This window comes from Cheilinus undulatus, linkage group 15 (assembly GCF_018320785.1).
Source record: "Cheilinus undulatus linkage group 15, ASM1832078v1, whole genome shotgun sequence".
NCBI classification, from domain to species: domain Eukaryota; kingdom Metazoa; phylum Chordata; class Actinopteri; order Labriformes; family Labridae; genus Cheilinus; species Cheilinus undulatus.
Window position 1 is genome coordinate 729,095 of NC_054879.1, and position 26,655 is coordinate 755,749.

Sequence of the window (26,655 nt, forward strand, 5' to 3'; positions counted from 1 at the left end):
TACGCTCAAGTCAGGCTAGGTAACACGATTAACACGGAGGTTCAAAGAAAAGGCTTTTTGGTTTCTGTTTAGAGAAAGGAAATATCTGAGAGAAGTTCAGGTTATTTTAAAACCATTCAAGTACTGATAGAGCATTAATAGGAGGGTTTAAATCTATAAGAATTTTACTGTTTGGGTCACGAAAGTAGTTCAAAAATATTATTATTACTAACAAACTAAAGATTTAAATATCAGGATTTTTTACTGACCTAAGCTGGACTATTTTTTACTTTTCCTAAACTAAAACAGTAAAGATTAAATGTAAATAATTGGTGGGAAAGCAGACTAACATTCTAAAGCAGGGGTGTCAGACTCAATCACAGAAGGGGCCGGATTCTGGATTCAGGTCTAACCTGAAGGCCTAACAGGGTCAACTATTTAACCACAAACTGTCACCCCTATTTCACCAGTAATAAAATATGAAAAAAAAAAACAAAAAAAAACTTTGCACCGATGATAAATATTTTGAGGTCAAAGTAAAAAGCATGTATTTCAGAAAGAAATTCTAAATTATGAGTTTAAAAGGTCAAAATATGAAATAAAATTTGTAATCATGAAATTAAAAGTCAAAACATGATTCAAAATTTTAAATAGTGAGTCTAAACGGTCAAACTATGGGATTATAAGGTCAAGGTAAGGAGTTGAAAATATGAGATAAAATGCAAAATAATTAGTTAAAAAGGTCAAAACATGACTTTTGATTTTAAATTATGAATCTATAATTTAGAAAATATTATAGAAGAAGTCAAAATTATGAGTTAAAATGCTAAAAGTACAAAATATAAAGTCAAAATCTGAATTTTGCGTCCTTATAGTCAGATGCGAAAATAAATTAAAACAAATCAGATTGTTTCCCCACATTCCTGACTTCTTATCTAAATACTTTTACTCCTTTTTCAGATTTTATGACTTAACAAGGATATCTTCAAACATCAGGATAAGTTCACATTTTTATTCCTGAGGAAATCTGCAGACTGATGGGCCAGTTATAGCAGAATATCATATGATCTTGCGAGCTGGATTTAACTGTCCCATGGGCCGGATTTGTCCCCCGGGCCTTGAGTTTGACACCCCTGCTTTAAAGACTAAGACTACATTTTGAAAATCTGCTAAAGTTAACACTAGTTGAAGAGATAAAAGTCAAATTATGACAAAAAAAATCCTAGTTATGAGGAAAAGGTTGAAACATTAACCTCAACACTGAATCAGAAGTTCTAATTATGAGTTTAAAAGTCAGAATTTTTGGGCGTGGCGTTAGCTTAGCTCTGTCTCTAAAGGAACCAGCGACCACTGGTCTCTGATCATGGTCTAGAAGACTGAACCCTGTTCATGTCCTTCTGTGTTCTCACCTTGTTCTTTACATGTTCTGATAAATATTTCTATAATAACAGCAGCTGTTTTAAACCGCTGTGAAGCAGAAACAAAGAGCCTTATTTTTGACCACACCCTCTCCTTCTACTTCCTCAGACATTGCTGAGCTTAGCCCACTGCTAACCCCTAACAGCTAACCTCCTTGCTCCTCTCCTAGAACCTGTGCGCTTCGTCAAAACGCTGGAGGACGTGACCTTTAGGGTTGGGCAGCCTCTGAAGCTCCAGGTCACGTTCACGGGCAGCCAGCACGTGCACGTGACCTGGACTAAAGACAGCAAGCCCATTTGGGCTTCGTATAAATACAACGTGAAGACCACGAAGAACTCCTGCGTGCTGGAGGTCCTTAACAGCGACAGAGAGGAGGCTGCTGGGAAATATTCCTGTGAAATATCCAACCCTAGTAGCTCAGCTACCTGCCACGCTCATGTCAGACTAGGTAACCATGCTAACATCCTCACTGCTGTGCTAACAGCTCAGGTTTATCTTGACTAACGCTCATGTTGCTTCTCTCAGAACCTGTGCACTTTGTGAAAAAGCTCCAGGACACGTCGTTCCGTCTGGGCGATCCACTGACTCTGGCGTGCACGTTTGCCGGAAGTCAGCGAGTTTACGTCAGCTGGACAAAGGACGGCAAGCCGATCTGGGCTTCTTACAAATACAACGTGAAGACCAGCGACTCCTCCTGCGTTCTGGAGGTTCTCAATAGCGACCGACAAGAAGCAGCCGGAGTCTATTCTTGTCAAGTTTCAAACGCTGAAGGTTCTGACGTCTGTGACGCTTATGTGGTTCATAAAAGCACAAAGAAAGGTATCGCAGCCACAGCTCTCACCTCTCTCAGTGACTCACAGCGATCAGCTGACATCAGCTAACGATAAGCACACAGCAGATGTTGGCTCCTACTCCAGACTAGCTTCTGTTCCACTGGGTCCTCCGACACAGCCCCCTCCTGCTTTAATCAGACCCTCTTAAACTCGTTTTCCAATCCTGAAATTGGACTTCCTGCTGAGTTCTTCAAAGCATACATGTTTAGATGAAATCGTTACCGCCTCGCCGCTGAAGGTCCTCCTCCTTCAGACCTGCATCACCATGAACATGTCACATGTGAGCCACTTTATGGGAGAGCCAGGAAAATAAATCTTTCATGCATTAACTGATTTTTGGCTCTTTTTTAGAGCGCTGCAGTGATGAATCCTAAAACAGACATGAAGTTGCATTTTAGCACTTCCTGTTTCATGGCGTTTTGACTGAGACGCCGCCTGAAGCAGGTCTGTGGAAAACACGAGCAGAAGGGATTTTTTTCCATGATCTAAAGTTCATTTTGAAGTTCCCACTTTATGGATTTAGAAGCTGATCCTGGTCTAACAGCAGGTCAAGAGTTAAACATCTTAACTCCATCTTAGCCCGCCTATGGTCCATTGTGCTGAGCTAGAACTTTTGATTTGTGTTTCCCACTGAGGGGAAAGTCTTTTCTAGAAGAGGCCAGAGCGCCAAATGAAGGTTAAGAAGCGTCTTGGCGGTGACACTGAAGTTCCTCTTCAGTCTAACATTCACTTTTGCTTTCACTTCCTGCTTTAACCCTCAAAACTGTTCCAGTAGTGTTTGTTTGTGAAGATTATCCTGATGAACAGAACATGCCAGTGTCAAAAACATTTCCAGCAATAATCCAAGACCCCTGTAAAAAAAACAACAAAAAAAGGCTTTCTGCAAAGAGTCCAAACGTATGTCATCCCTGCAGCTCTCTAGTCCTCTAGGTGGCGTACTCGCTGGCACTCATCACATTTTCAGGCTTGTTCTGTTAACTTTAACTAATAATTTCTTCTTAGTTGCAAAATCCAAAAATGAAAGTGCTGATAACGATAACATCAGACGCCTCTGAAACAGAAGCGCCCCCTGGAGTAGGATCTCTGACTTTATAATAAAGACTAATTCTCTCTCAGTGATTAATCACTGTACTGGCTTCTGCTTGCTAACATGACCTTGCCTTCTAACAAGCCTCACTGCTTCTCACAGAGCCCGCACGCTTCATCAGGAAGCTGGAAAACACCACGTTCTGGGTCGGCCAACCGCTGTCTCTTAGAGTCGCATTCACTGGTAGCCAACGAGTGAATGTGAGCTGGAGGAAGGATGGGCGGCCCATCTGGGCCTCTTATCAATACAACGTGAAGACCACGGACTGCAGCTGCATGCTGGACATCCTCAACAGTGACAGAGAAGAAGCTCAAGGAAGATACAGTTGTGAAATTTCCAACGCTGAAGGCTCTGATACCTGCCATGCTTATGTCAAACTAGGTAACCAGAACCAGCAGCAGAGTGCTCATAGTCTGCATCATTTATTCTTGCATGAAGTGAATAATCCTAACGGTAACTCCCATACAGCAGCACATAGTTGTCCCACTGCCTGTCGTACCTGTACAGGTAAAGCTCTCTCAGTCACATAGCCTCTCTTTGGGCATAAGAACATCGCAGACACTCTTGGATACTCCGCGGTCACATTTAGTTTTTCCTCCGCATGCACGGGTCTTTGGTTTTTATGACTGATGTCAACATTGCCTCTCCCAGAACCCGTACGATTCGTCAAGAAGCTGACGGATATGTGCCACGAGATGGGCAAACCTCTGAGGCTGGAGTGCACATACACCGGCAGTCAGAGGGTCTACGTGACGTGGAAGAAGGACGACAAGATGATCTGGGCTTCTTACCAGTACAACGTAAAAACCACCAACTCCTCCTGTGTCCTGGAGGTTCTCTACAGCGACAGACCCACCGCCGCAGGAAAATACACCTGCGAAATTTCCAATGCAGAAGGAACTGACGTCTGTCATGCTCATATTACCATAGGTAACACATTCTGCATCAACCGTCTCCCCCACCTTTGGCTCCATGTACTAACACCCTCCTCTAGTGCAGTGATCCTTCCTGTGGTCGTGTTCTCGTTGGTTAGTAACATCTATGAAGCCCTGGCTCTCGGTCTGTTGTTCCAGACCAGCTGGTCCTGGTCTCATGTCTGTCGGGTTTGGACTTAAATGTATAGATAGTGTTTACGAGGTCCTTAAGAGAGATTTTCCTGCAGTATGGCTGGGTCGGATATTTTGCCTGCTTGAACAGAGTATCGTCCGTCCAGCGGATATTCTGTGTTTGCATCTGTGTTTCATGTGGTCTCGGTTCTGTGGCTCTCTGTTTCCCAGTCATAGGTGAAGGCCCACTGGCCTTAGAGAATGGTTCCTACCCTGCCTGATTTCCTTCATCTCTCCTCCACTAACAGAGCGCAAAGTGCCTCCAAACTTCACCAGGAAGCCTTCCGAGTCCATGGTGGATTCTGTGGGTAAGACGGTGAAGATGGAGGGTCGCGTGTCGGGCTCTCAGCCTCTGACCGTCACCTGGTACAAGGACAACAACCGGATCTTCCCCTCTGACAAATACGATGTCAGCTTCAAGAACAACGTGGCGGTTCTGAGCATCAGAGAGTCCTCCACCTACGACAGCGGCGTGTACACGTGCACAGCTGCCAACGAAGCTGGAGAGGCTTCGTGCCAGGTTTCTCTCTCCATCGCAGGTACGAGTTTCACCTTTTCTTCCTGGTTTAATCGTAGCCTTTCTCCTTTACTGGTCAGGAGTGGTGTTCATGCTTCGTAATGACGGGGGTTCTTAATCGACCAACGGAGGGCTGTTTAGCCACTCAGCTCTTCCTTCTGTCCCCTATCAGCCACAACATCGTAGTCTATGCTTTTATTGTCCATGATGTCATAACCTTCTAAGGTGACCAAGGTATCATCCCTGATTGGTAGAAGGATGAGGAAAAACCACATGCTGGTTTCAGGTGTTAGGGTATCTCTGAATGGCTCCAGTAATCAGGGTTAAAGACTGGAGCCTTAGTCAGTGACAGCGGGGACCAGAGGTCACTCCTAGAATTCTCACAAAACATCACTGGGGCTGGAATTAACCCTTAAATTCAGGGGGGGTGAGTCCTCAGCTGCAGGTTTGGCAGGTTTGTTCCAGAGTCTGTTTCAGCAGCTCTAATAGTCTTCCTTCATCTTCATCACTGCTTTAGAGAGCGGCCAGGCTCCAAAGTTTGACGTCCCTCTGGAGCCGGTGACGGTGAACGAGGGCGAGAAGCTGAGCATCAAGTGCCATGTGGTCGGCTCTGCTCCTATAAACATCCAGTGGATGAAAGACAGGAGGGAGCTGAAGTCCAGCGGAAACACCAGAATCACGTTCGTCGGTGGGACGGCCTGTCTGGAGGTCAGCTCAGCTTCAAAGGGCGACGCTGGAGACTATCTGTGCAAGGCCAGCAACGCCAGCGGCAGCAACTTCTGCAAATGCCGCGTCACTGTGAAAGGTACAGCAGTGATCAGTGTTTACATTTCTGCTGGGTTAGGGCTTCATCTTTTACAGTGTGCACTAAAACATCCAAAAATATACTGTAATTTAATGTTATGTTAATATTTACCAGAGGAATAGTTGATTTAAACACTATTAGCCAATAAGAAGCTGGCTTTGTCTTTCTTTAACAACATGAAACAAACCGGTACAGCGGTATGGTCAGACCACAGGATATGGTAGGAGGGGTTAAGGTCCAGCAGGATGAGATCATGTCTGATGGATTTATCTGCTTTAGAGTCAGTGATGAGGGTTAGGGTAGACGCTTATGTTTATGTTAGAGCTCATCCAGAGTCTGCAGCCTTGGTTTCAGCCACGTCTCTCATCTGCACTCTTCTTTTCTGCAGAAACTGGAGTCAAGGCTGCCCCGGCCGAGCCCGCCGCCCCAGCTGCCCCCGCTCCCGTCAAGAGACTGGACAACCTCTTCTTTATCGAGGAGCCTAAAAACGTCTCTGTCACAGAGAGTAAGTTCATTCATTCATCAACACCAACGGGGTCTGGTAGAAGACAGCATTGCTAGGTATCAGGGCCAGCATGGGGGTGGGGGGGGCTGCTAAGGCCCACCAGGGTCATCAAGAACATGGTCCACTTTAAAGTTGAGCTGCCTTATTTTTTGATTTGTTTTTTCCTGTTTTATTTTGTTTATTTTTTATTTTATTTTTTTGTTTTATTTTATTTTTTTGTTTTATTTTATTCCATTTTTTTTACTTTATTTATTTTGTTTTATTTTAATTCTAAAGTTTTTAAGATCTATTTTTTAAGATCTATTTTTTTTTAAGATTTTGTTTTTTTTACTTTTTATTTTTCATCTTTGTTCATTTTTACAAAAACAGCAAATAACAGCAAATAAAATTAAGAGGACATTACAAAGAAAAGTGGGGGGCGTGGGGGCTATACAGTCATCCCGCCTATCGTTCAAGGTTCTCAGTCCAGCTGCAATGGTTCCACTGTTCTCTTGTATTGAAACCATCTGTCCCAGCGATGGTCGAGGGTTTTTGTTTTAAATTTCAGAAGCTGAGACAGTTTTTCCATAGAGTATATTTCCTCTAAAATTGTGAGCTATTCCTGGGGGGGTCACTTTTCAGCCAGATTCTCGTGATGGCCTTTTCGCATGTGAGAGTAATTATTTTGAAGAGATACATGTCCTTTTAGGGATGCAGTTTCCTGGGGGTAAGCCTAGGTATAGCACCGAGGGTCCCTAGGTATCCCCGTCGCAAAAATCTTTCCCAAGATCTGGATAACTCCTTCCCAAAATGTTTGAATTTTGATACACGACCAGCAGATATGAGAATGACTGGCAAATGTATGGCCATGTTTCCTTTAGCAGTGTTGTTGTATGTCACTGTGTTTAGATGTAAAAGATTTATTTTTAAGATATATCTGTAAATATTTTGGGGGGATTATTTTGGAGAGGACAGGACCGTGCAGGACATCAGGGAGAGGAGTGAGGGAAGACCAACTTCAGTCTGATAAGGCCAGTGGCCCCAGCATATTTTGTGTTGAAATTGAACAGTAATCATTCCTATCAATGCATCAGAAATACACCGTTCATGTTGCATCAGCAAACAACTTAAGATAGACCTTAGCACCAAAACATGGAGCAGTCCTCAGCCAGGAGGCTGACTGATCCTCACACATGCAGTTACTCTGGGTGGGGCTGAGCTACCATGAATGTTCATCCTGGTCGGCTGTGCTTCAGAAGGAGAAGTTTGGTTTTTAGTCTGCAGAAACCAAGGTTCAAGGTGTCAGAGTTCATTCAAAGACCCGTTGATGGATGAAAATGAACCGCCTAAAACAGAAACTCGGTTAAATTCTCTGAAATGTTCCTGAACCTCATGTTAAATGAATGTTAAATTGTTTTCATCACAGAGGGCACTGCAACTTTCATCGCCAAGATTGGCGGCGACCCGATCCCCAGCGTGAAGTGGATGAAGGGCAAATGGAGGCAGATCACAGCCGGTGGTCGCATCTCTATCGAGCACAAGGGCCAGGACGCCAAGATGGAGATCAGAGAGGTGACCAAGTCCGATGCTGGTACCTACAGGTGTGTGGCCACCAACAAACACGGAGAGATCGAGTGCAGCGCTGACATGGCGGTCACCAAGAAGGAGGAAGTGGAAGGATTCGGAGACATCAGGACGAGGCTGAAGAAGTACGAAGAGCTGCTGGTCTGGGGGTAAACGCGGGTCTACTTGTGGAACTTTCTCTAACTGTGTGTCTGGTTTCTGTCAGGACCCCCTCCAAGCAGAAGAGTCCGAAGAAGGAGGGAGACATTGACATCGTGGAGCTGCTCAGAGGTCACGACCCCAAGGACTACGAGAGGATCCTGACCGAGCACGGAATCCACGACTACCGCGCCATCCTGCAGGCCATCGAGTTCCTGAAGAGGGAGAAGGAGGTGGAGACTGGAAGACCGGTAAGAGACGTGCAGCCGAGCTGGCTGTGGAGGGATTCAGGGATTCCTGATCATTTTAGGGTCGCCATGATGCCAAAAGTGTTTCAGCTTCAAGCTGATTTTCTTGTTCCTGGTCAGAGGATGAGCCGACCAATCAGAGTCATTGGAGGAGAAAGTGGCGGTAAGTACAGCTGAAGTGACTGTAAACGATGGCGGCCAGTGAAGAGATTAGCAGGCTGCAGCACCAAAGATCTACAGCAGGGTCATCACCTACATTTCTACTGGGCCGAACTCTCAAATAAACTAAAACATTTCAGGACGGGTCCAGTTAACAGATTTTTGTTGAACTGTTTTTATTTTATTTTAAATGCATGTAAAATAAGATTGGCCCCTTTATCGCAGGCGGCCACAGGGGTGCGATAGAGGTAGTTGAATATTTCTATGGCTGTCATGTCTGTTTCTGGGTTTGATGCTAATATGCTGTGTACTGGTAAGTAGGAAACCTTCACTCCCAACAGAAAAACAGCTAATTTTATCTGAAGAACATGGACAGGTAGATACATGTTTAACATGCATTATATTTGCTGATAATGCTGATGCAAGGATTTCTGAAAATGGATGAAACAAAGCCTGATTAAACCGCTTCAGTCTCAGCTGTTTTAATAGCTATAGCATGTTTTTAGTTTGATAATGTTCTGGGGGCCGGATGGGAAGATGTGGAGGGCCTGATGTGGCTCCCGGGACACCAGTTGATTATCCCTGATCCGAAGTTTGATGCTAAAATGAGAAAATTAAAGCCTAGTCAGGGAGACAGGGCTCTTTGAGGACTCCTCATTGAGCAGAAAGGTTGTTGACAGTGGAATCTCTAAACAGCGTTTTCAGAGTTAAAGACAGCACCTTTTCAGACTGCTGTTAACCATCGTCTCTCTCTACAGGAAGTGGAACATGGCGGTCGGGTTCAAGAGGAGGATATGGCTCGTCTCATCACACAGCTGGAGGGACGCGTCGGGACAGAGGTGACTAAAACATTAGTATTATTGGTTATGAAGCAGCCGGTCTCTATTGAGAATACTTATCAGAGGGAGTGTATGAATACCTGTGAATAAATATTCTAATGTTAGATCTGGAGCCTGTTCACTGTTGATTCATTTAGCTGTTGAACCTTAAATGAGCTATTTCCCTGGTTTAATGGTCCTGTGTTGGTTTGGTTTGTCTGCTGAGATGAGACGTTGTCTTATGATACCTAGTGGTAAGTTGCGTTATGTAACATTGTGTTATGATACATAATGTTATGTTACGTAATGTTTTGTTATGGTAAGTAATGTTAAGATATGTTACAATACATTGTGTTTTAAACGTGTTATGATACGCATTGTAATGTAATGTTGTGTTTGGATACTTGTTGTTAAGATATATTACAAAGTATTCATTTTTAAACATTGGGTTATAATACGTTATGTTACGTTAGGTTGTGTTGTGTAACATTATGTTACGTCAGGTTGTTCTACGATACGTTACGCTGCCATTGTTCTGTACAAATATGTTAGGAAACATTGGGATACGTTTGACTTCAGCAGAACAGACAGAATATGATACAAAACTGTATGATAGACACGATATGATACAATATTACTCAGTGAAATGTTACGACATATTAGTTATCATAAATACAACATGACACCTGATACAATAGGATTTGTTATACTACGTGGCATTACGTTAGGTAACAGTCTGATTTAATGTTAAAATTCTCCTGATTCCTACTTTCTAAGCTTTATTATTAGAAGAGACAATCCTGCTCATCCTCATTTGTCATTTGTCAGGTTTAGTTTGATATAAAATGTCCACCCTGGTCCTCGTTCTTGTTAACCCTCAGATGTAGACACATTTATCTGTGAGGAAACGGTAAAATAATGTTTGAAGAGTAATCACGGTTCTGAATCCTCAGCCCGTCACCGTCCTCGAGGACATCACTGACCAGACGACCGCTGAGAACCAGAGCGCCACCTTTGAGTGTCGCATCAAGATCAACTACCCAGAGATCTCGCTCACCTGGTACAAGGGCACGCAGAAACTAGACAGGGGCGATAAATACGACATCAGCAGCGTGGGCGACCGCCACTACCTGAAGATCAAGAACTGCGTGGTGAAGGATCAGGGCAACTACCGCGTGGTGTGTGGACCTCACATCTCCAACGCCAAGCTCACCGTCACAGGTAAGAGCCTTCAGACTTCCTGTCCTCTCTGATGGACGCCGTCTGTACGCCGTCCTTCTTTAACCTGTGGTTATTTTATCATCAGGAGCTGCTTACAGGACAGGTAAGCCGTTTAACCCTAACCCTGTACTGACCTCTTTGAGCCTGACGGTTCACCTCACGGCTTTATGTGTGTGTCTCTGTGGATCTGTACTTCCTGTTTGTGTCCCTTGTGTCTTCTAAATAAAATCCGTGAATAAAACCAAACCAGAAAAACCTCCAAACAATCCATAAAAATCACATCTAACCAGTCAGATAAACCTGTACCAGTGAAGCCTCTAAACTGGAGAATAACCCCTGAAAATCACATCTAACCAGTCAGATAAACCTGTACCAGTGAAGCCTCTAAACTGGAGAATAACCCATAAAAATCACATCTAACCAGTCAGATAAACCTGTACCAGTGAAGCCTCTAAACTGGAGAATAACCCATAAAAATCACATCTAACCAGTCAGATAAACCTGTACCAGTGAAGCCTCTAAACTGGAGAATAACCCATAAAAATCACATCTAACCAGTCAGATAAACCTGTACCAGTGAAGCCTCTAAACTGGAGAATAACCCCTGAAAATCACATCTAACCAGTCAGATAAACCTGTACCAGTGAAGCCTCTAAACTGGAGAATAACCCCTGAAAATCACATCTAACCAGTCAGATAAACCTGTACCAGTGAAGCCTCTAAACTGGAGAATAACCCCTGAAAATCACATCTAACCAGTCAGATAAACCTGTACCAGTGAAGCCTCTAAACTGGAGAATAACCCCTGAAAATCACATCTAACCAGTCAGATAAACCTGTACCAGTGAAGCCTCTAAACTGGAGAATAACCCATAAAAATCACATCTAACCAGTCAGATAAACCTGTACCAGTGAAGCCTCTAAACTGGAGAATAACCCATAAAAATCACATCTAACCAGTCAGATAAACCTGTACCAGTGAAGCCTCTAAACTGGAGAATAACCCCTGAAAATCACATCTAACCAGTCAGATAAACCTGTACCAGTGAAGCCTCTAAACTGGAGAATAACCCATAAAAATCACATCTAACCAGTCAGATAAACCTGTACCAGTGAAGCCTCTAAACTGGAGAATAACCCATAAAAATCACATCTAACCAGTCAGATAAACCTGTACCAGTGAAGCCTCTAAACTGGAGAATAACCCCTGAAAATCACATCTAACCAGTCAGATAAACCTGTACCAGTGAAGCCTCTAAACTGGAGAATAACCCCTGAAAATCACATCTAACCAGTCAGATAAACCTGTACCAGTGAAGCCTCTAACCAGTCTAATCGGTCTTCATTGTTTTAAAGTAACATTTATCTTCAAATACGAGACGTTAACTCTGACTGTTTGGTTTTAGCCGAACAAATTCAGTTCACTAAATCCATCCGAAGTATCGAGGTGGATGAACGCCCTGCTGCCACCTTCGAGTGCGAGCTGGCCTTCGACAACGCCACTGTGACGTGGTACAAAGACTCTTGGGAGCTCAAAGAGAGCTCTAAATATAACTTCAGGACCGAAGGCCGCCGGCACTTTATGACCATCAGGAACGTAACTCCCAAGGACGAAGGTTTGTTCACAAATCAAATATTTCACCCTAGACTGATCCCTGCAAACACATCGTTTCTTGAAACCTGCAGGTGTAACAGTGAAGACAGAGTAGCAGACATGAGCCTCGGTCACACCAGCATTTAGAGAGGAATCTGCTGGTTTGAAGCTCATAGGAGGGTTCAGTGGCAGAGATGAAATGAACTACTAAACTAAACTGAACTGTGAAAGGTTTAGCTGGGTTTATTTTTTATCTTCTAAATGGAAAGAAAAAGGCTTCAAGTCCAGAATGATGAAGCAGATTTGGTTTTATGAGAATACACCACGGTATCGTCGGCGTACAAGGAAACCAAACATCTCTGATTCACTGATGAGTCGGCCTTTTAGCTCCCCCCTGGTGTGACCGCTGCTTTACGCAGGTTTTAGTTTCAGAAATGAACTTTTCATAAATAAATGAAGTATCACTCAGAGAAACTAATGTGCTCAAATCTGTCAGGGGTGTACTCGGTGATCGCTCGTCTGGAGACGACCGGAGAAGCTCGAAGCACGGCCGAGCTTTACCTTTCAGGCAAAGGTCTGTAGAACACGTCTGCAGAAAATTCTGGAGTTAAAATGATAAATCAGCAGGTAAAATAACTGTTATACCCTGTCCTTTCACAGAGATTGGGTTAGGAAGGGTTCCTGTGGGTGAGTATTTTAAAATGATTGACTAAACTCATGACAGTAAAGCTGAGCAAGCCTTCAGGAGAAGTTCTGGCTGCTTTCTTTGATTTTCAGAATACATTTATACCAGCAAACCCTCCCTTCATCCACTCTCCTCTGATGGCAACTTTTGGCACAGTCTTCACTCTTCTATGAGAAAAAGAGTAGGGAGCCATCGCACTGAAGTATGGTGTAAACCATCAACGTGAAGGCGCCCTACGTTTAGATTCTGAAACACGTGAAACTTTAGAATAGAAGAGAAAAATGGAGGAGTTGTGAAGTTTTACTGTCATAAAAAACTAGAAGATTTCAGTGAATTTGACGTGAACTGATCAGATATTTATTCATAAACCTTTAGACGTCCCTGACACGTCAGTTTACGTCCCAGAATCTGCTTCCATGGTGGTCCGAGGTGAGTTTAGGATTTATTAAACCAACCCAACTTTAACTCTGAACTCAGTAATAAATCTGTGTTTTTCTGCCAAAAGAGTCTGCAGAATTTTATCACTACGAAGAAAGAACACAAGTGAAAGGTACAGATGAGAGGATTTATTCACACCCACTAAAACCTTCGTTCTTATTTTGAGTAGAAAAAATGTGAATTTAATCTTCAATATTAATAATAAAGTGTTCCCCTCCCCACCCGAAATGTTAACCTCCTCTCTTAACCCCCATCCAAACCATCCTCCCTCCTAATAATAAAAACAATCATAGTAATAATAATAGTGATAATAATAAAAATAATAATAATGATATTAATGATCATGTAATTTTAAAATTACTAATAATAATCTCATAACAATCTTCAAAAATGTATTTCTTTTTATTTAATCCCACATCTTGTAAATAAATGTTAAAGTGACTACATGAGCTCAGACGTACAGCGGACATTAGAGTCAGATTTGAAGTTAAAGCTGCTCAGTGATTGGCTCAGTAGATGTCTGGTCTGCACTGATTGGCTGACTCTTCTGTACTGAGTGAGACCATGTAGCCATGAGGTCTTAGAGCTGGATCTAACAGCTGATTGTCCTGATCCGCTGTAGCTTATGAGCGCCTGACGGTGGAAGAGGAGCGCGTCTCTGTCCGATATTCCTCCGCCCCAGGTATCGTCTGCTGACCCTGTCTGTGTAAATATCTGTCCCTCATGTGTGTCCCTGTCCTTCGTCGTCGTCTCCATTCTTCTTCACTGGTTCATAAATCTGCTGACTTCCTGCTGAGCATCTCTGAGCGTGCGTTGCTGTCAGTCTCTCTGTCTAAGTGTGACTTTCTCCTCCTCCAGAAGAGAGAAAACCTGTTGAAGAGATTATTGAGAGGACTCAGTTCGATAGAAGAGAAGGAGTCCCTGAAGGTACCGACGCTGCTTTTTTACATCTAAAAAAGTCAGCTGTTTGTGTGCTGAAGTTTGCGGCTGCGGCGTAGTGAAGCTGGTTTGAAAATGCCACTCTGCTCAGCGCCACGTTTGTGCGTCCTCGTTGTCGAAGCTTCAGCAGCTGCTGCTTTAGATGCTTTTCTTTCCTCGCGGCTGCAGATGTGTGCGTGTGGTGCCTTTCCTTCCATGTCCCTCTTCCTCACCCGTGTGTCTCTTCTTCACCTCTTATTAACCCTCTCCACAGCTTTCAGTAGAGTAGTCAGAATAACCCAGACTTCCTGTCAGTGTTTTAATGTGACCTTTCTTGGTTTTGAAGTTCCTGAGGCTTACAGGAGAGCAGAGGAGAAACCCTCTGAGCCGGCGGCGCTGCCTTCAGCTCCTTACGCAGGTATCAGACACCTCCTTACCTGATTCTGCTCTTGTGTTTCTTAAACCTTCTGTCCAGTCCCTCTCTGTGTTCCTCTTAATGACCTCACTGTTAAAGATTCTTCCTGTTTGCTGTGGTCACAAACTGAACCTGATGATGATATTTTAAAGTACCTGACGCCATGAGACAGAAGCCAGAGGTGACCGTCGCCGCTCCGTCCTGGCCGGAGGAACGTCTCACTGCAGCAGGTAAACCTCTTTAGCTCTCGTTTTCCTGTCTTTGTGCTCTTAGAGTCTCTGTGGACTCAGATTCTTCAGTCTTTGTAAGACCATGCCAGGAAGAGGTCAGACTTCCTGTTCCTTTAACTCAGAATCACCACGGTGAGATTTCTGTTCTTCATTCAGGAGGAAAGGAACAGATCAGGCAGACTGTCCACATCTTTATGGACTAGGATCAGTTTCTTTGAACCAGGTCAAGTTTACATCACAAATGGAAACCTACTGGGGTTTTAAAATGGCCCCGTTTCTGTGGTCTTGCAAACTGGCGATCCACGGGTCCCTCTGGAAACAGAGACCTTTACAGCAGGCGTGCACAGGTACGCTCACTCCCATCCACATTTCCTCTAAACGTAGTCTCTCTGTGTGTTTTTGGATGGTAACACCTGAGAGCACACCTGATGAGTCATGGCCACGTCTAAGGTCCTGGCGTTTGTAGGCCAGCATGTTTGGGGTTTTAGTGGATCCGTGTGCTCCTGATGGGCCTCATCTGTGGATCTCAGGATCTCAGTTCTTTTTTATTTCCTGTCTTGTTGTTAAATAGAGTAAAGGGGTGATCTTGGGAGTTCCACATGAACCCAAAAAGGCTGTGGAAGATCCAAAAATGGTTCCTGAAGCTCCAAAGACGACTCCAGACCACCAGAATAGTTCTAAAAGAATCCTGGCCTCTGAACCGGTGCCTGTAGACTTCAGACAGGACCGTCCCAGGAAGAGACCCTCACCTTAACTGCTGGCTGAGAGTCGGTCTGTTCCTCTCAGTCCGTCTGATAGCTCAGCTGTTTTTCAGATTTTTAATGTTCTTAACAGTTTTTTTTAATTGTTGTTTTTTGTTATTTTAAATCACAGTACTTTTAATTAAACTGCTTTATAAATCGCATTTATTTTATGATTATTATTGTTATAATAATAATTGTTATTAATTTTTTTCTTTTTAAAGTTAACATTATTATCGTTATCATTATTGTTGTTGTTATTATAATAATAATAATAATAATAGTAATGATTATTATTATCAATTTTATTGTCATTGTTATTATTATTATAACAAACAATAATAAACAATAATAATAATAATAGTAATAAGTAATAATAATAATAATAATAGTAACAAATAATAATAATACTTGTTATTATTATTATTATGATTATTATTATGATTATTATTATGATTATAATAATAATTATTATTACTAAAAGCAAAAAAGAAATTCAATCCCGGGTCAGAGCAGCGGTAAGTTTGTCTGATCTTATGAAGCTGAACTAGGAGCAGAAGGATCCGCCTGTAAAGATAATCCGGATCAACACCAGACCGTCCTTCCTGTGTTTACGGAGGCTACTGTCCAAGCAGGGTCTAAAATCTGGGTTTTTCTTTTTAAGAAAGTCCAAATGGTCTCTGTTTCCAGTGGAACGCATCGCTGTGTAAGCACGGCCTTTTAAAATATCTCCTATTTTAAAAAAATTATGATGTATATATTTATTTAATTAAACATTTATAAGGAATCATGGAACATTTTTGAATATGCATAAAATTAAAAAAAAAAAAGACATTTTATTTTATTTTGGTATATTAAATAATTCAATTCCTAAATGTTTTCATGAAGTAACTTTGAAATAATTTGAGCACTTAAAAAAAAACCTAACAAAGCCAGGATATTAAAAACTACACCAAACATGCTTATCGCCATTATTCAGGGATTATTTTAACTTTCTAACAGCAGATTATGAGTTCTTCTACATCTAATCCTGCAGATATTCAGAGTTTTAATCCTGCAGATATTCAGAGTTTTAATCCTGCAGATATTCAGAGTTTTAGTCCTGCAGATATTCAGAGTTTTAATCCTGCAGATATTCAGAGTTTTAGTCCTGCAGATATTCAGAGTTTTAGTCCTGCAGATATTCAGAGTTTTAATCCTGCAGATATTCAGAGTTTTAGTCCTGCAGATATTAAGAGTTTTAATCCTGCAGATATTCAGAGTTTTAATCCTGCAGATATTCAGAGTTTTAGTCCTTCAGATATTCAGAGTTTTAGTCCTGCAGATATTCAGAGTTTTGCATGAACGTTGTGTTTGTTTTATCGGCTGATTCCACCAGTCTTCTTCTTCTTATCTTTATTTGATGTAACTCTTGATCTTTTCTTCTTCTCTTGTCTTTTGACCTTCATGTCTTCGTGTCTTTCTTTAAAGGTCGTTGTTTTCTCATCCGTCTGTCTTTCTATGTTTCGTGTTTGTTCTTCTTTTACTCCTTCATCTCTTGAAGCTCTGTGTTCTTTGTATTGACTCAAAGTCGTATTTCTCTTTTAAACATGGAGAACGTCCCGTTTACCCCGAACCACAACCTGAAGCTGAGCTAGTGACCGTTCCCAGAAAGGTCACGCCTGAACTTTATCAGCCCGAGGAGCCGACAATGGTTCCTCCTGAGCCTAAAGTTCCTCTGAAAAAACCCGAGCCTACGGTTCCCAAAGTCAAGCCTCAAGAACCCAAAGTAGAACCTGTGAAGAAAATCCCTGAGGCAGCCAGAGCTAAAGGTAAAGTACTGAACGCTTTCTCCGCTGGTCTGCAGGAAAGGTGTGGTGTTTGTCAGGATGTCTTTCTTGTTTTGTGTCTCGTTGTTGTGGTCTAAAGTTTTAACTCCCACTGTCCTCAGATTCTTCACTCCTAACCTCTTCAGTGAAATCTGATTTTACACTCTTCCACAAACTAACTCAGAGTCACTAAAGCCTGAGTTCTGTGTGAATAATCAAGCTCACGCTGCTTTTCTAGAGCAACTATCACACCTGCAGAGAGAGTCAAGGTTTTAATGTTGTCTAAAGTGTCAGCACTAGAACTAACCAGACCAGAGGACGCCCTTGTTCAGCCAATCACTGCCAAGATTACTGCGCCAAAGGTTGTAGACAGATTAAGACGAGGTAGAGGAGAGACGGCGAGTTTGTCTTCTAGCTCACTGATTGGCTGTCATGTTTGTGTGTTTTGTCACTCGTCAGAGTGGTAACGTTAAAGCCTTTTGGACTTTATTTACTCTTTAGAATGTTCTTTAAAATGTTCCTGAAGTGTTCTTTAAATGTTCTTTAAATGTTCTTAAAATGTTCTTTAAATGTTCTTAAAGTGTTCTTTAAATGTTCTTAAAATGTTCTTTAAATGTTCTTAAAGTGTTCTTTAAATGTGCTTAAAGTGTTCTTTAAATGTTCTTAAAATGTTCTTTAAATGTTCTTAAAGTGTTCTTTAAATGTGCTTAAAGTGTTCTTTAAATGTTCTTAAAATGTTCTTTAAATGTTCTTAAAGTGTTCTTTAAATGTTCTTTAAAATGTTCTTTAAGTGTTCTTTAAATGTTCTTTAAAATGTTCTTTAAGTGTTCTTTAAAATGTTCTTAAAATGTTCTTTAAATGCTCTTTAAAATGTTCTTTAAGTGTTCTTTAAAATGTTCTTAAAATGTTCTTTAAATGCTCTTTAAAATGTTCTTTAAATGTTCCTAAAGCACCAGACGTTGCTAGACCTGAAGAACCTGCAGTTCTGCCGACTGCAGTAAAGGTTCCCCCTCCAACACCAGAGCGTCTTCCAACTAAAGGTATCAATTGATAATGTCTGGAATCTTCTGACATCCTCTTGTTCTGTCTTTTCACTCGTCTAGAGTGTAATCTTTGGTTCCATGTTAGCCCTGGTGAGTTAAACCATACATAATGTTCTCTTAAGTACAAGATGTTCCCAGACCAGAGGAACCTGTGCTTCAGCCGTCTCCACCCACAGTTACTCCGACAAAGGCTGAAGCTCGTCCGACCACAGGTATTATAAAGACGTTCTCACCTGGTTCTTTAGTGGTTCTCCTCTGTTCTGTGTTTGTGTTGCTTTCTGTGTTCTCATGTTGAGTTCCTATGATCTGTAGTCTTGCTGACACGTCTCCTTTCTTTGTCTTTGAGAATGCTGAGCACTCGATAGAGTGTGACTGCACTTTGCTTTTCAAAATATTGCTTACAAGATAAACATCTTTACAAATGTTCTTCAAAGTTGTCACAGAACCAAAGACACCTGAGCCAGAAGCACCAAAGTATATCTCTGAAAGGAAACAAGAGGAACGGAAGAAGGTTCAAGAAAAACCCAAGCAAGTCCTGGAAGAACCAAAGAAGGCTGCTGAGGTGACGAAGACAGTCCCAGAAACACCAAAGAAGGTTCCAGAAGAACAGAGGAAAGTGCATGAGGAACCACAGAGGGTTCCTGAGGTACCAGAAGAACCAAAGAAGGTTGAGGAAGAAAAAAGAGTTCCTGAGCCCCCAGAGAAGGTTCCAGAGGCACCTAAATATGTTCCAGAAGAACCAATGGTGGTACCACAAGAACCAAAGATGGTACCACAAGAACCAAAGATGATACCTCAAGAACCAAAACGGGTTGTGGAAGAGACAAAGAGGGCTCCTGAGGTACCAAAGAAGGTACCACAAGAACCAAAGGTGGTACCACAAGAACCCAAAAGAGTGGTAGAAGAGATCAAGAGGGTTCCTGAAGCCCCGAAGAAGGTTCCAGAGGAGGCAAAAATGGTTCCACAGGAACCTCCAAAAGTCATCGAAGAAACAAAAAGAGTTCCTGACATTCCAAAGCAGGTATCAGAAGAACCAAAAATGGTTCCACAAGAACCCAAAAAGGTCATGGAAGAAAAGAAGATGGTTCCTGAAGCTCCAAAGAAGATTCCAGAAACACCAAAAAGGGTTCCACAAGAAACAAAGGCTCAAATGGCCGATCTGCCAGTAGAGCCAGATTTGGAAACACCAAGACAAATTCTTCCGGCTAAAAAACCTCAGCAACAAGGTAGATATGTCTGCTACGAGTGAAAACCTCTTTAACCTTCCCATCATCCCTCTTGGTCTTCTAACTCACTCTTTAATGGTTTATCTGGAGCTAACTGGTCCATGGTTTTGTCTGTGCTGCTGTGTGTTGAGTGTTTGCAGTGAGACTGAGCAGGGTACCTTAGAGAACAATAGCCTAAACCACACTCAGGGACAACAACACCCACCATGCCGACGCATTCTTAGGTACTTTTAGAAAGCCAGCAAAGTTTATGTAGAAATTTTCATTTATTTATTTAACTGAACCCAGACGAGGTGATCCCGTCTGGAGTAGAGGTCCAGCCAGAGTCCCAGTATAAAGTTAGATAGATCTAGTAAAAGTAGAAAAAGGACATGCAGAAATCTGTGCTTTTGTATTTTGATACTTTTGTCTTGTGCTGTCTTTCTCTTGGCCACCGCTTCATGGTGCAAATCTTCAATCTTGGGTCCCCTCTTAAAAACAAACCCAGTCCCAGTTAAGACTGGTCTGAAGCAAACAGCAGAAGAGACTGAAGAAAGAAGAGAGACTTCTCTGAGAAAGGACCGAGAAGAAAAGATCTTTCTGGCAGAAGAAGTCAGGATATATGAGAAGGGGGTGGAACTTAGGGAGTCGACCGTAAGAGAAGAGCTGAAAGTGAAGGAACGACACCAAAGGGTCCTGGTAAAGGAAGAGGAAGTGGTTTCTGCATGGTACAGTGAAGATCAGCAGGCTAAAGGTGCTGAAACTCCAGGGAAGTTTCCAGAAACAATAACATATGGTCCAGAGGAACCAAAGACGTTAACACAAGAACCAAAAGAGGTTATGGAAGACATTAAGAGGGTCCGAAAGGTCCCAAAGAAGATTCCAGAAAAAACAAAAATGGTCGCAAAAGAACCCAAAAAGGCTGTAGACGAAAAACAAAGTGTTACTGAAGCAGCTGAGAAAGTTCCAGAACCACCAAAGAGGGTACCACAAGAACCAGCGATGGCCGTGAAGGAAACAAAGACAGTTACTGAAGCTCCAAAGATGGTTCTGCAAGAACAAAAGTCAACGAGGGCTGGGGTTCCAAAGACAGAACCACAGGAACTAGAGAAAGCTGTGGAAGACACAAAGATAGTTCCTGAAGCCCCAAAGATAGTCCCACAAGAACCAAAAATGGTAAAGAGGACTCCTGGAGCGCCAAAGAAATCAGACATGATTGTATCACAAGAAGCAGAAAAGGTTCCAGAAAGGTTCCAGAAGATGGTACCACAGGAACCACAGATGGATGTGGAAGAAAAAAAGATGGTTCCTGAAGCCCCAAAGATGGTCACACAAGAACCAAAGATCGAACCACAGGAAAGAAAAAAGTTAACAGAGGAGAAAAAGAGGGTTCCTGAAGCGCCAAAGAAGGTTCCAGAGACACCAAAGATAGTTCCGGTCCCTCTGGCTAAAAAGCTTCAGCAGCAAAGTAGATCCGTCCTGGAGAAAGAAGAGGATGTTTCTGTGTGTCACACTGAAGATCAGTCATCTGACATCGTAGAAGAAACCAAGATCAGGTTTGAAGATCAGGAGCAAAAATCAACTGACCATAAAGAGCAGATTCAGTTAAGGCCTGTTCCCCAAACCTTAGAGAAAGAATCCGTCCTTCCACCAAAACCGGCCATGATCCCTCCCCCGGACAAGACTCAACCTACAGAGGAAGAAATCTCTAGATTATCACCCAAGGAAGAGTCATGGGCCTACAGGAAGACTCCACAAAGACCATTTCAGACAGCGGACATTTCCCGTGTCTCTACAGAGCAGACCCAGGTTTCTGAATCATCAATCCACCTTGAAGAAACTGAGGAGGAAGACGTCTATCCAAGCAAGGACCCTGCTAAGCCTAAAATCTCGACAACGCCTGTGGAAATCACTGTACCAAAGAAGTCTGAAATACCAGAAGAAGTCCACGTTTTGAAGCAGTCTGGCTCTGAGGAAGTGAAACGAGTTAAATCAGTAAGAACCCTTCATCATAAACAAACTGTTGCTACCAAGTCTGAGGAAGAGTTTCTCCCTCAAACTCCTCCAGTCACAACAGAAGTTCCAAAAATGGATGAATTGACCCCAAAGAAGATTGAGCCTCATGTGGAAGACCCAACAAGACCTTCCAAAGCTGATAGACCGGGGTATCTCAGAGAAACTGAAAGGGAACCATCTCCAGTAGCAAAAGAAGAACTTGTCCCAGCAAGTAGAGAAAAGCCACCTCCAAGTCCTGATCAGATCCCACCACATGAGAAAATGGTTAGTCCTGTAGAAGACTCCGTTACACCCTCAACAAAGACCTCGACGGCTGTTCCAAAAGCTCCTGTAGAAGAGAGCAAAGCCACACGGACAAAGAAACCAACCACTAAAGACAAGGCTCCTTCAACCACAGAATCCCAAGTTCCACCTCAGAAGAAACCTCTTGTACTTAAAGAAGAACCTCTTTTCTCAGAGAAACAGACCTCTTTGGAACCAGAGAGGATCTTTACAGAAGAAAGATTATCAGAAGAAACAAGAACCACCAGAGCTAAGACCCCAGAAGGACCAAAGAAGACAGTACAGACGGTTGAACAAACTCTTCAGAAAGGTACTCTTTCTTTTTTGAGCCGCGCAGGCTTCTGATCGCCATCAGATCAACCCTCTTTAAGAGATTCCACATCTCGCTTCTTAACTCCCATGTCATGGTAATAACCAGAACATCAGGTATACGCTGTGTTTCTCTAATCTTCATTTCTTAACAGCCTCATCCATCATCATCATCGTCAAACGTTACTAACCTCCAAGGTTCACCATGAACTAAAGAACCACTCTTGGTCTAATGACATCATTGTTGATTTACCTTCATTCCCATCATCTCTTGTGCTTTTTGTCTTTAAAAAGGATTTACTCTGAAATCCTCTTTATGGCTTTAATGTGTCTCGATTGACCGTGTTGTTGTCTTGGTCATGATCTTGGCATCTTGTGTTCCCAAAGTGTCTCCTCCAGAGGAGAAGAAGCCGTCTGCTCCAGTACCAAAGCCTTCAGCTCCTCGTCCTCCTTCTCCTCCAGGTAGTCTAATTACTCTGTTCTTTCCTCTCTTTGGCTGGCTCATCACCAGCCTGCCATGTTGGGGTTTTTGTCTGTTGGTTTGTCTTAAATGTTCTCAGATTCATGTCTTTTCCTCTTTATATCACCTTTCATGTTTTGGCTGGGCCTAATCTTGTCTTGGTCATGATCTTGGCATCTTGTGTTCCCAAAGTGTCTCCTCCAGAGGAGAAGAAGCCGTCTGCTCCAGTACCAAAGCCTACGCCTCCTCGTCCTGCAGAGAAAGTAGCGCCTCCTGCAGGTAGTTTACATATTCTGTTCTGTCTGTTGTAAACTGTTTGTTTGTTTACTTTTTGTCTGTTGGTTTGTCTTAAATGTTCTCAGATTCATGTCTTTTCCTCTTTATATCACCTTTTCTTTGTTTCTGTCTTCATTGACCTTGTTGTTGTCTTGGTCATGATCTTGGCATCTTGTGTTCCCAAAGTGTCTCCTCCAGAGGAGAAGAAGCCGTCTGCTCCAGTACCAAAGCCTACGCCTCCTCGTCCTGCAGAGAAAGTAGCGCCTCCTGCAGGTAGTTTACATATTCTGTTCTGTCTGTTGTAAACTGTTTGTTTGTTTACTGAGTATTTTCTTCTTTGGATGATGACCGTTGTCCGTCTCTCTGTGCTTGGTTGCCGTTTCTCTTGCTCTCTATCGTGTCCGGTCTTTTCTTTTCTTTGTTTCTGTCTTCATTGACCTTGTTGTTGTCTTGGTCATGATCTTGGCATCTTGTGTTCCCAAAGTGTCTCCTCCAGAGGAGAAGAAGCCGTCTGCTCCAGTACCAAAGCCTACGCCTCCTCGTCCTGCAGAGAAAGTAGCGCCTCCTGCAGGTAGTTCTTTGACTTTCAGTGTGTCCTCTTATGTCTGGTTCTGTTCCTGTGTTCTCCTCTTTACCATCTTTGACTTGTCTTCTCTGGTTTAATGTCTTGTCTCTCTGTGATATCTTCTGCTCTCTTGGTCATTCTTTTTGGTATCTTCTGCTCCTAAGTGTCTCCTCCAGCGGAAAAGAAACCATCTCCACCAGCTCCAAAGGTTCCCGTAGAAAAAGTTGCAGGTATTTTCTTTTGTCTGTCATCAGTGTTTTATTTTGTCAGTCCAGCCTTTAAGGAATGTGTTGGTTTGAATTCTTACATTTTATGTGGTTTTATTATCTGTCAGTTGTTTCTTGTTGATCATATCTTGCCAGTGATTTAATCAAGTTGGCATTCTTGTAGCTCCAGTTGCACCAATGGAGAAGAAACCCTCTCCCCCAGCCGTACAGGCTGAACCCTCTCCGGCACTGGAGGAGGATATCTCTCCCCCTGAAGGTAACATGCCTTTAGCTGTCTGTGTGTCTCTGTGTCCGTCTAAAGCTTTGATGGCTTCTTCTGTCTTGGTTCTGAGCCATCTAAGCTTTGTTTTATGAAACACACTCACTGTCCAGTTTTGTCTCCATGTCCTGGTCTAATGTTTGTACACACTGGAGAACAGTTCCCTCCCCATCCCGGCTCAAATCTTCTAGTTTAGCTTTCCAATGAGGCCAAGCATCCCTTGGTTTATCTGGATGTAACTGACTCAGTCCACTTCCACCGTTAGAACGTAGTTATCCTGCACAAAAGCATGCCACACTTTCTTGACTCACAACTTTAACTGTCTTAAAAATCTTCTCTGACCTTGAATTATTCTCTCTTTTCTAAGATTGTTTGTATCATGTCTACTTATTTAAATTCTTACAGACATGGAACCAGTTTCAGCGCCTGGGCCAACCAAAGGTATACAAATATTGGCTTCTTTAATTCAAAAGGCCAGTTAGATCTTCTCTCATGAATACAGACATCTGCTGTTGTTCATGTTTCTGTGTGTCTTTATGTTGAAGTTGTAAAAAGTGTATTTACTGCCTAAACTACAGTGTCAGCTCTTAAGCAAAAGGGTAAGATTCCTGTTCAAGAGGCAAAAACACCCGAATCTCCCAAGAGGACTAAGTTCACCAAGATACCCAAAGAGAAGGAGCCAGAACCAGAGGTCATCAAGCTAAAGAAGGTCCCAGTGAAAGCTCCAGAGCCTGAAAAGGAGGTCATAACTCATAAAGCAGAGGTGACAAGACATCATGATCCCGAACTGATGGTTCATGGGCTTCACGACAGAGAAGATCGAGAGCTTGTAACACTCGGGAGAACCGAACGAGTCTTCACGGCCGAGGAAGAGACAGCGCAGTTAGGCTATGATGAGGAAGCTCAGAGAGTTAAAGTATCAGAACCAGAGAAGGAAGGATGGACAAGAACCCCTAAACCACAAAAAGAGGAGGAACCCGAGGTTCCTAAAGTAGAGAAGAAGAAAATAACCAAACTGCCGAAGACTGATGAGCAGAAAGAATCAGTCAAACTGAAACCGTTTGAAAAACCCGCCAAACCAGAGGAAGAACCACAAAAGGTCAAACTGAAACCATTTGAAAAACCCGCCAAACCAGAGGAAGAACCACAAAAGGTCAAACTGAAACCGTCTGAAAAACCCGCCAAACCAGAGGAAGAACCACAAAAGGTCAAACTGAAACTGTCTGAAAAACCCGCCAAACCAGAGGAAGAACCACAAAAGGTCAAACTAAAGAAGGTGCCGACTAAGCCCAAAGAGCCTGAGAAAGAAGTGATAACTCATGAAACAGAAGTGACGAGGCATTACGATCCCGAGCTTATAGTCCACGGGCTTCACGACAGAGAAGATCGAGAGATCATCACACTTGGAAGAACTGAACGGCTCTACACAGCCGAGGAAGAAACAGTTCAGTTGGAATACTTTGAGGAAGCCCAAAGAGTCGAGGTGGTAACACAAATACAAAAGGAAGGGTGGGCAAGAGCCCTAAAACCACAGAAAGAGGAAGAGCCTGAGGTTCCTAAAGTAGAGAAGAAGAAAATAACCAAACTCCCAAAGACAGAAGAGGATAAAGAATCAGTCAAACTGAAACCGTCTGAAAAACCAGGGAAACCAGAAGAAGAGCCACTAAAGGTCAAACTAAAGAAGGTGCCGACGAAGCCCAAAGAGCCTGAGAAGGAAGTCATCACTCATAAGGTTGACGTGGTCAGGCATTACGATACAGAACTGACCGTTCAGAAGCTGCGGGACCGAGACGATCGAGAGCTGGTGACCCTAAAGAGAAGTGAACGAATCTTCACAGCAGCTGAAGAGATGGTGGAAGTCAGCCGTGCAGAGGAACCTGAAAAACTGGAGGAAGAAGAGGAGAAATCTAGGTGGATACGAACCCCTAAAGCACCAAAAGAAGAGGCAGAAGAGCCAGATTTAAATAAGAAGAAAATAAAAAAACTGCCAAAGAAAGAGGAAGAGCAGGAAGTGGTGACACTGAAACCGTTTGAGAAACCTCAAAAACCAGAAGCAGCTGAACCTCCGAAAGCTCTGAAGGAAGGCGAGGCAAAGACAGGGACTGAGCGGACTCCATACAAGAGAGGAGAGACGCCACAGAAAGATCAGCCAGACGCTGCTGTTAAACACAAGAAAGAGGAAGGCGTTCCTGTCAAGACTCCAAAGGGGACTCCTGAAGTCAGCAAAGACCAGAAGGAAACCCCACAGGTGAAAAAAGCTGAAAAAGTACCCAAAGATGAAGAACCAGCAGCTGTTGATAAGCTCCGTGGAAAACCTAGAACTGTTCCCACACCAGAGAAAGAGAAGGAGGAGGTCGTGTTGAAGCCTTTCACCAAAGAAATCAAACCTGAAGAAAAGCAAGACAAAGCCCCCAAGGAAGGGGAGAAGAAGCCTCTGGATGCAAAGGTACCAAGTTGGACACCGCTTGATGACATCCCTAAAGACCAGAAAGATCAGCAGCTGAGGAAGGCTGAAAAGACCGCAACTCCTGTAAAAGAGGACGAGAAACCCCAGGAGAAAGAGAAACCAACTGTTCCACAGAAGAAGCCGAGTCCACCTGAGGAGAAACAGGCAGAGCAGGAGATCCCTCCAAAACAGACGGAAGTCTTAAAGAAAGGTGTTGAACTGAAAAAGACTCCTTCACCTCGAGTCAGCAGAGACAAGGTAGAAGAAGAAAAGCCCCTAAAACCTATTGAGCAACTTAAGAAGGTGGAGCTTAAAAAGACGCCGTCGCCAAAGCCCAAAGA

General features: G+C 42.9%; 2 protein-coding genes across 2 annotated transcripts in view; both read left to right on the forward strand.

Annotated features, from left to right (window-relative positions):
* LOC121522553 (titin-like) overlaps nucleotides 1–23,600 on the forward strand; it is an 86,925-nt gene extending 63,325 nt beyond the window's left edge. Inside the window, 19 exon segments of the mRNA XM_041807086.1 lie at nucleotides 3,970–4,248; nucleotides 4,673–4,963; nucleotides 5,459–5,746; nucleotides 6,135–6,251; nucleotides 7,657–7,939; nucleotides 8,020–8,203; nucleotides 9,118–9,198; nucleotides 10,131–10,398; nucleotides 13,974–14,042; nucleotides 14,380–14,451; nucleotides 14,601–14,678; nucleotides 17,014–17,229; nucleotides 18,177–18,266; nucleotides 18,392–18,481; nucleotides 22,469–22,543; nucleotides 22,734–22,820; nucleotides 23,004–23,090; nucleotides 23,302–23,372; nucleotides 23,559–23,600. Of these exon segments, the coding sequence (XP_041663020.1) occupies nucleotides 3,970–4,248; nucleotides 4,673–4,963; nucleotides 5,459–5,746; nucleotides 6,135–6,251; nucleotides 7,657–7,939; nucleotides 8,020–8,203; nucleotides 9,118–9,198; nucleotides 10,131–10,398; nucleotides 13,974–14,042; nucleotides 14,380–14,451; nucleotides 14,601–14,678; nucleotides 17,014–17,229; nucleotides 18,177–18,266; nucleotides 18,392–18,481; nucleotides 22,469–22,543; nucleotides 22,734–22,820; nucleotides 23,004–23,090; nucleotides 23,302–23,372; nucleotides 23,559–23,600 (2,768 nt within the window).
* The window catches only part of LOC121523030 (titin-like), a 109,941-nt gene continuing 106,591 nt past the window's right edge, over nucleotides 23,306–26,655 (forward strand). The window contains exons 1-3 of the mRNA XM_041807760.1: nucleotides 23,306–23,388; nucleotides 23,547–23,612; nucleotides 23,773–23,865. Coding sequence (XP_041663694.1) covers nucleotides 23,787–23,865 — 79 coding nt within the window. The 5' untranslated portion in view covers nucleotides 23,306–23,388; nucleotides 23,547–23,612; nucleotides 23,773–23,786. The remainder of the gene's footprint in view (nucleotides 23,389–23,546; nucleotides 23,613–23,772; nucleotides 23,866–26,655) is intronic.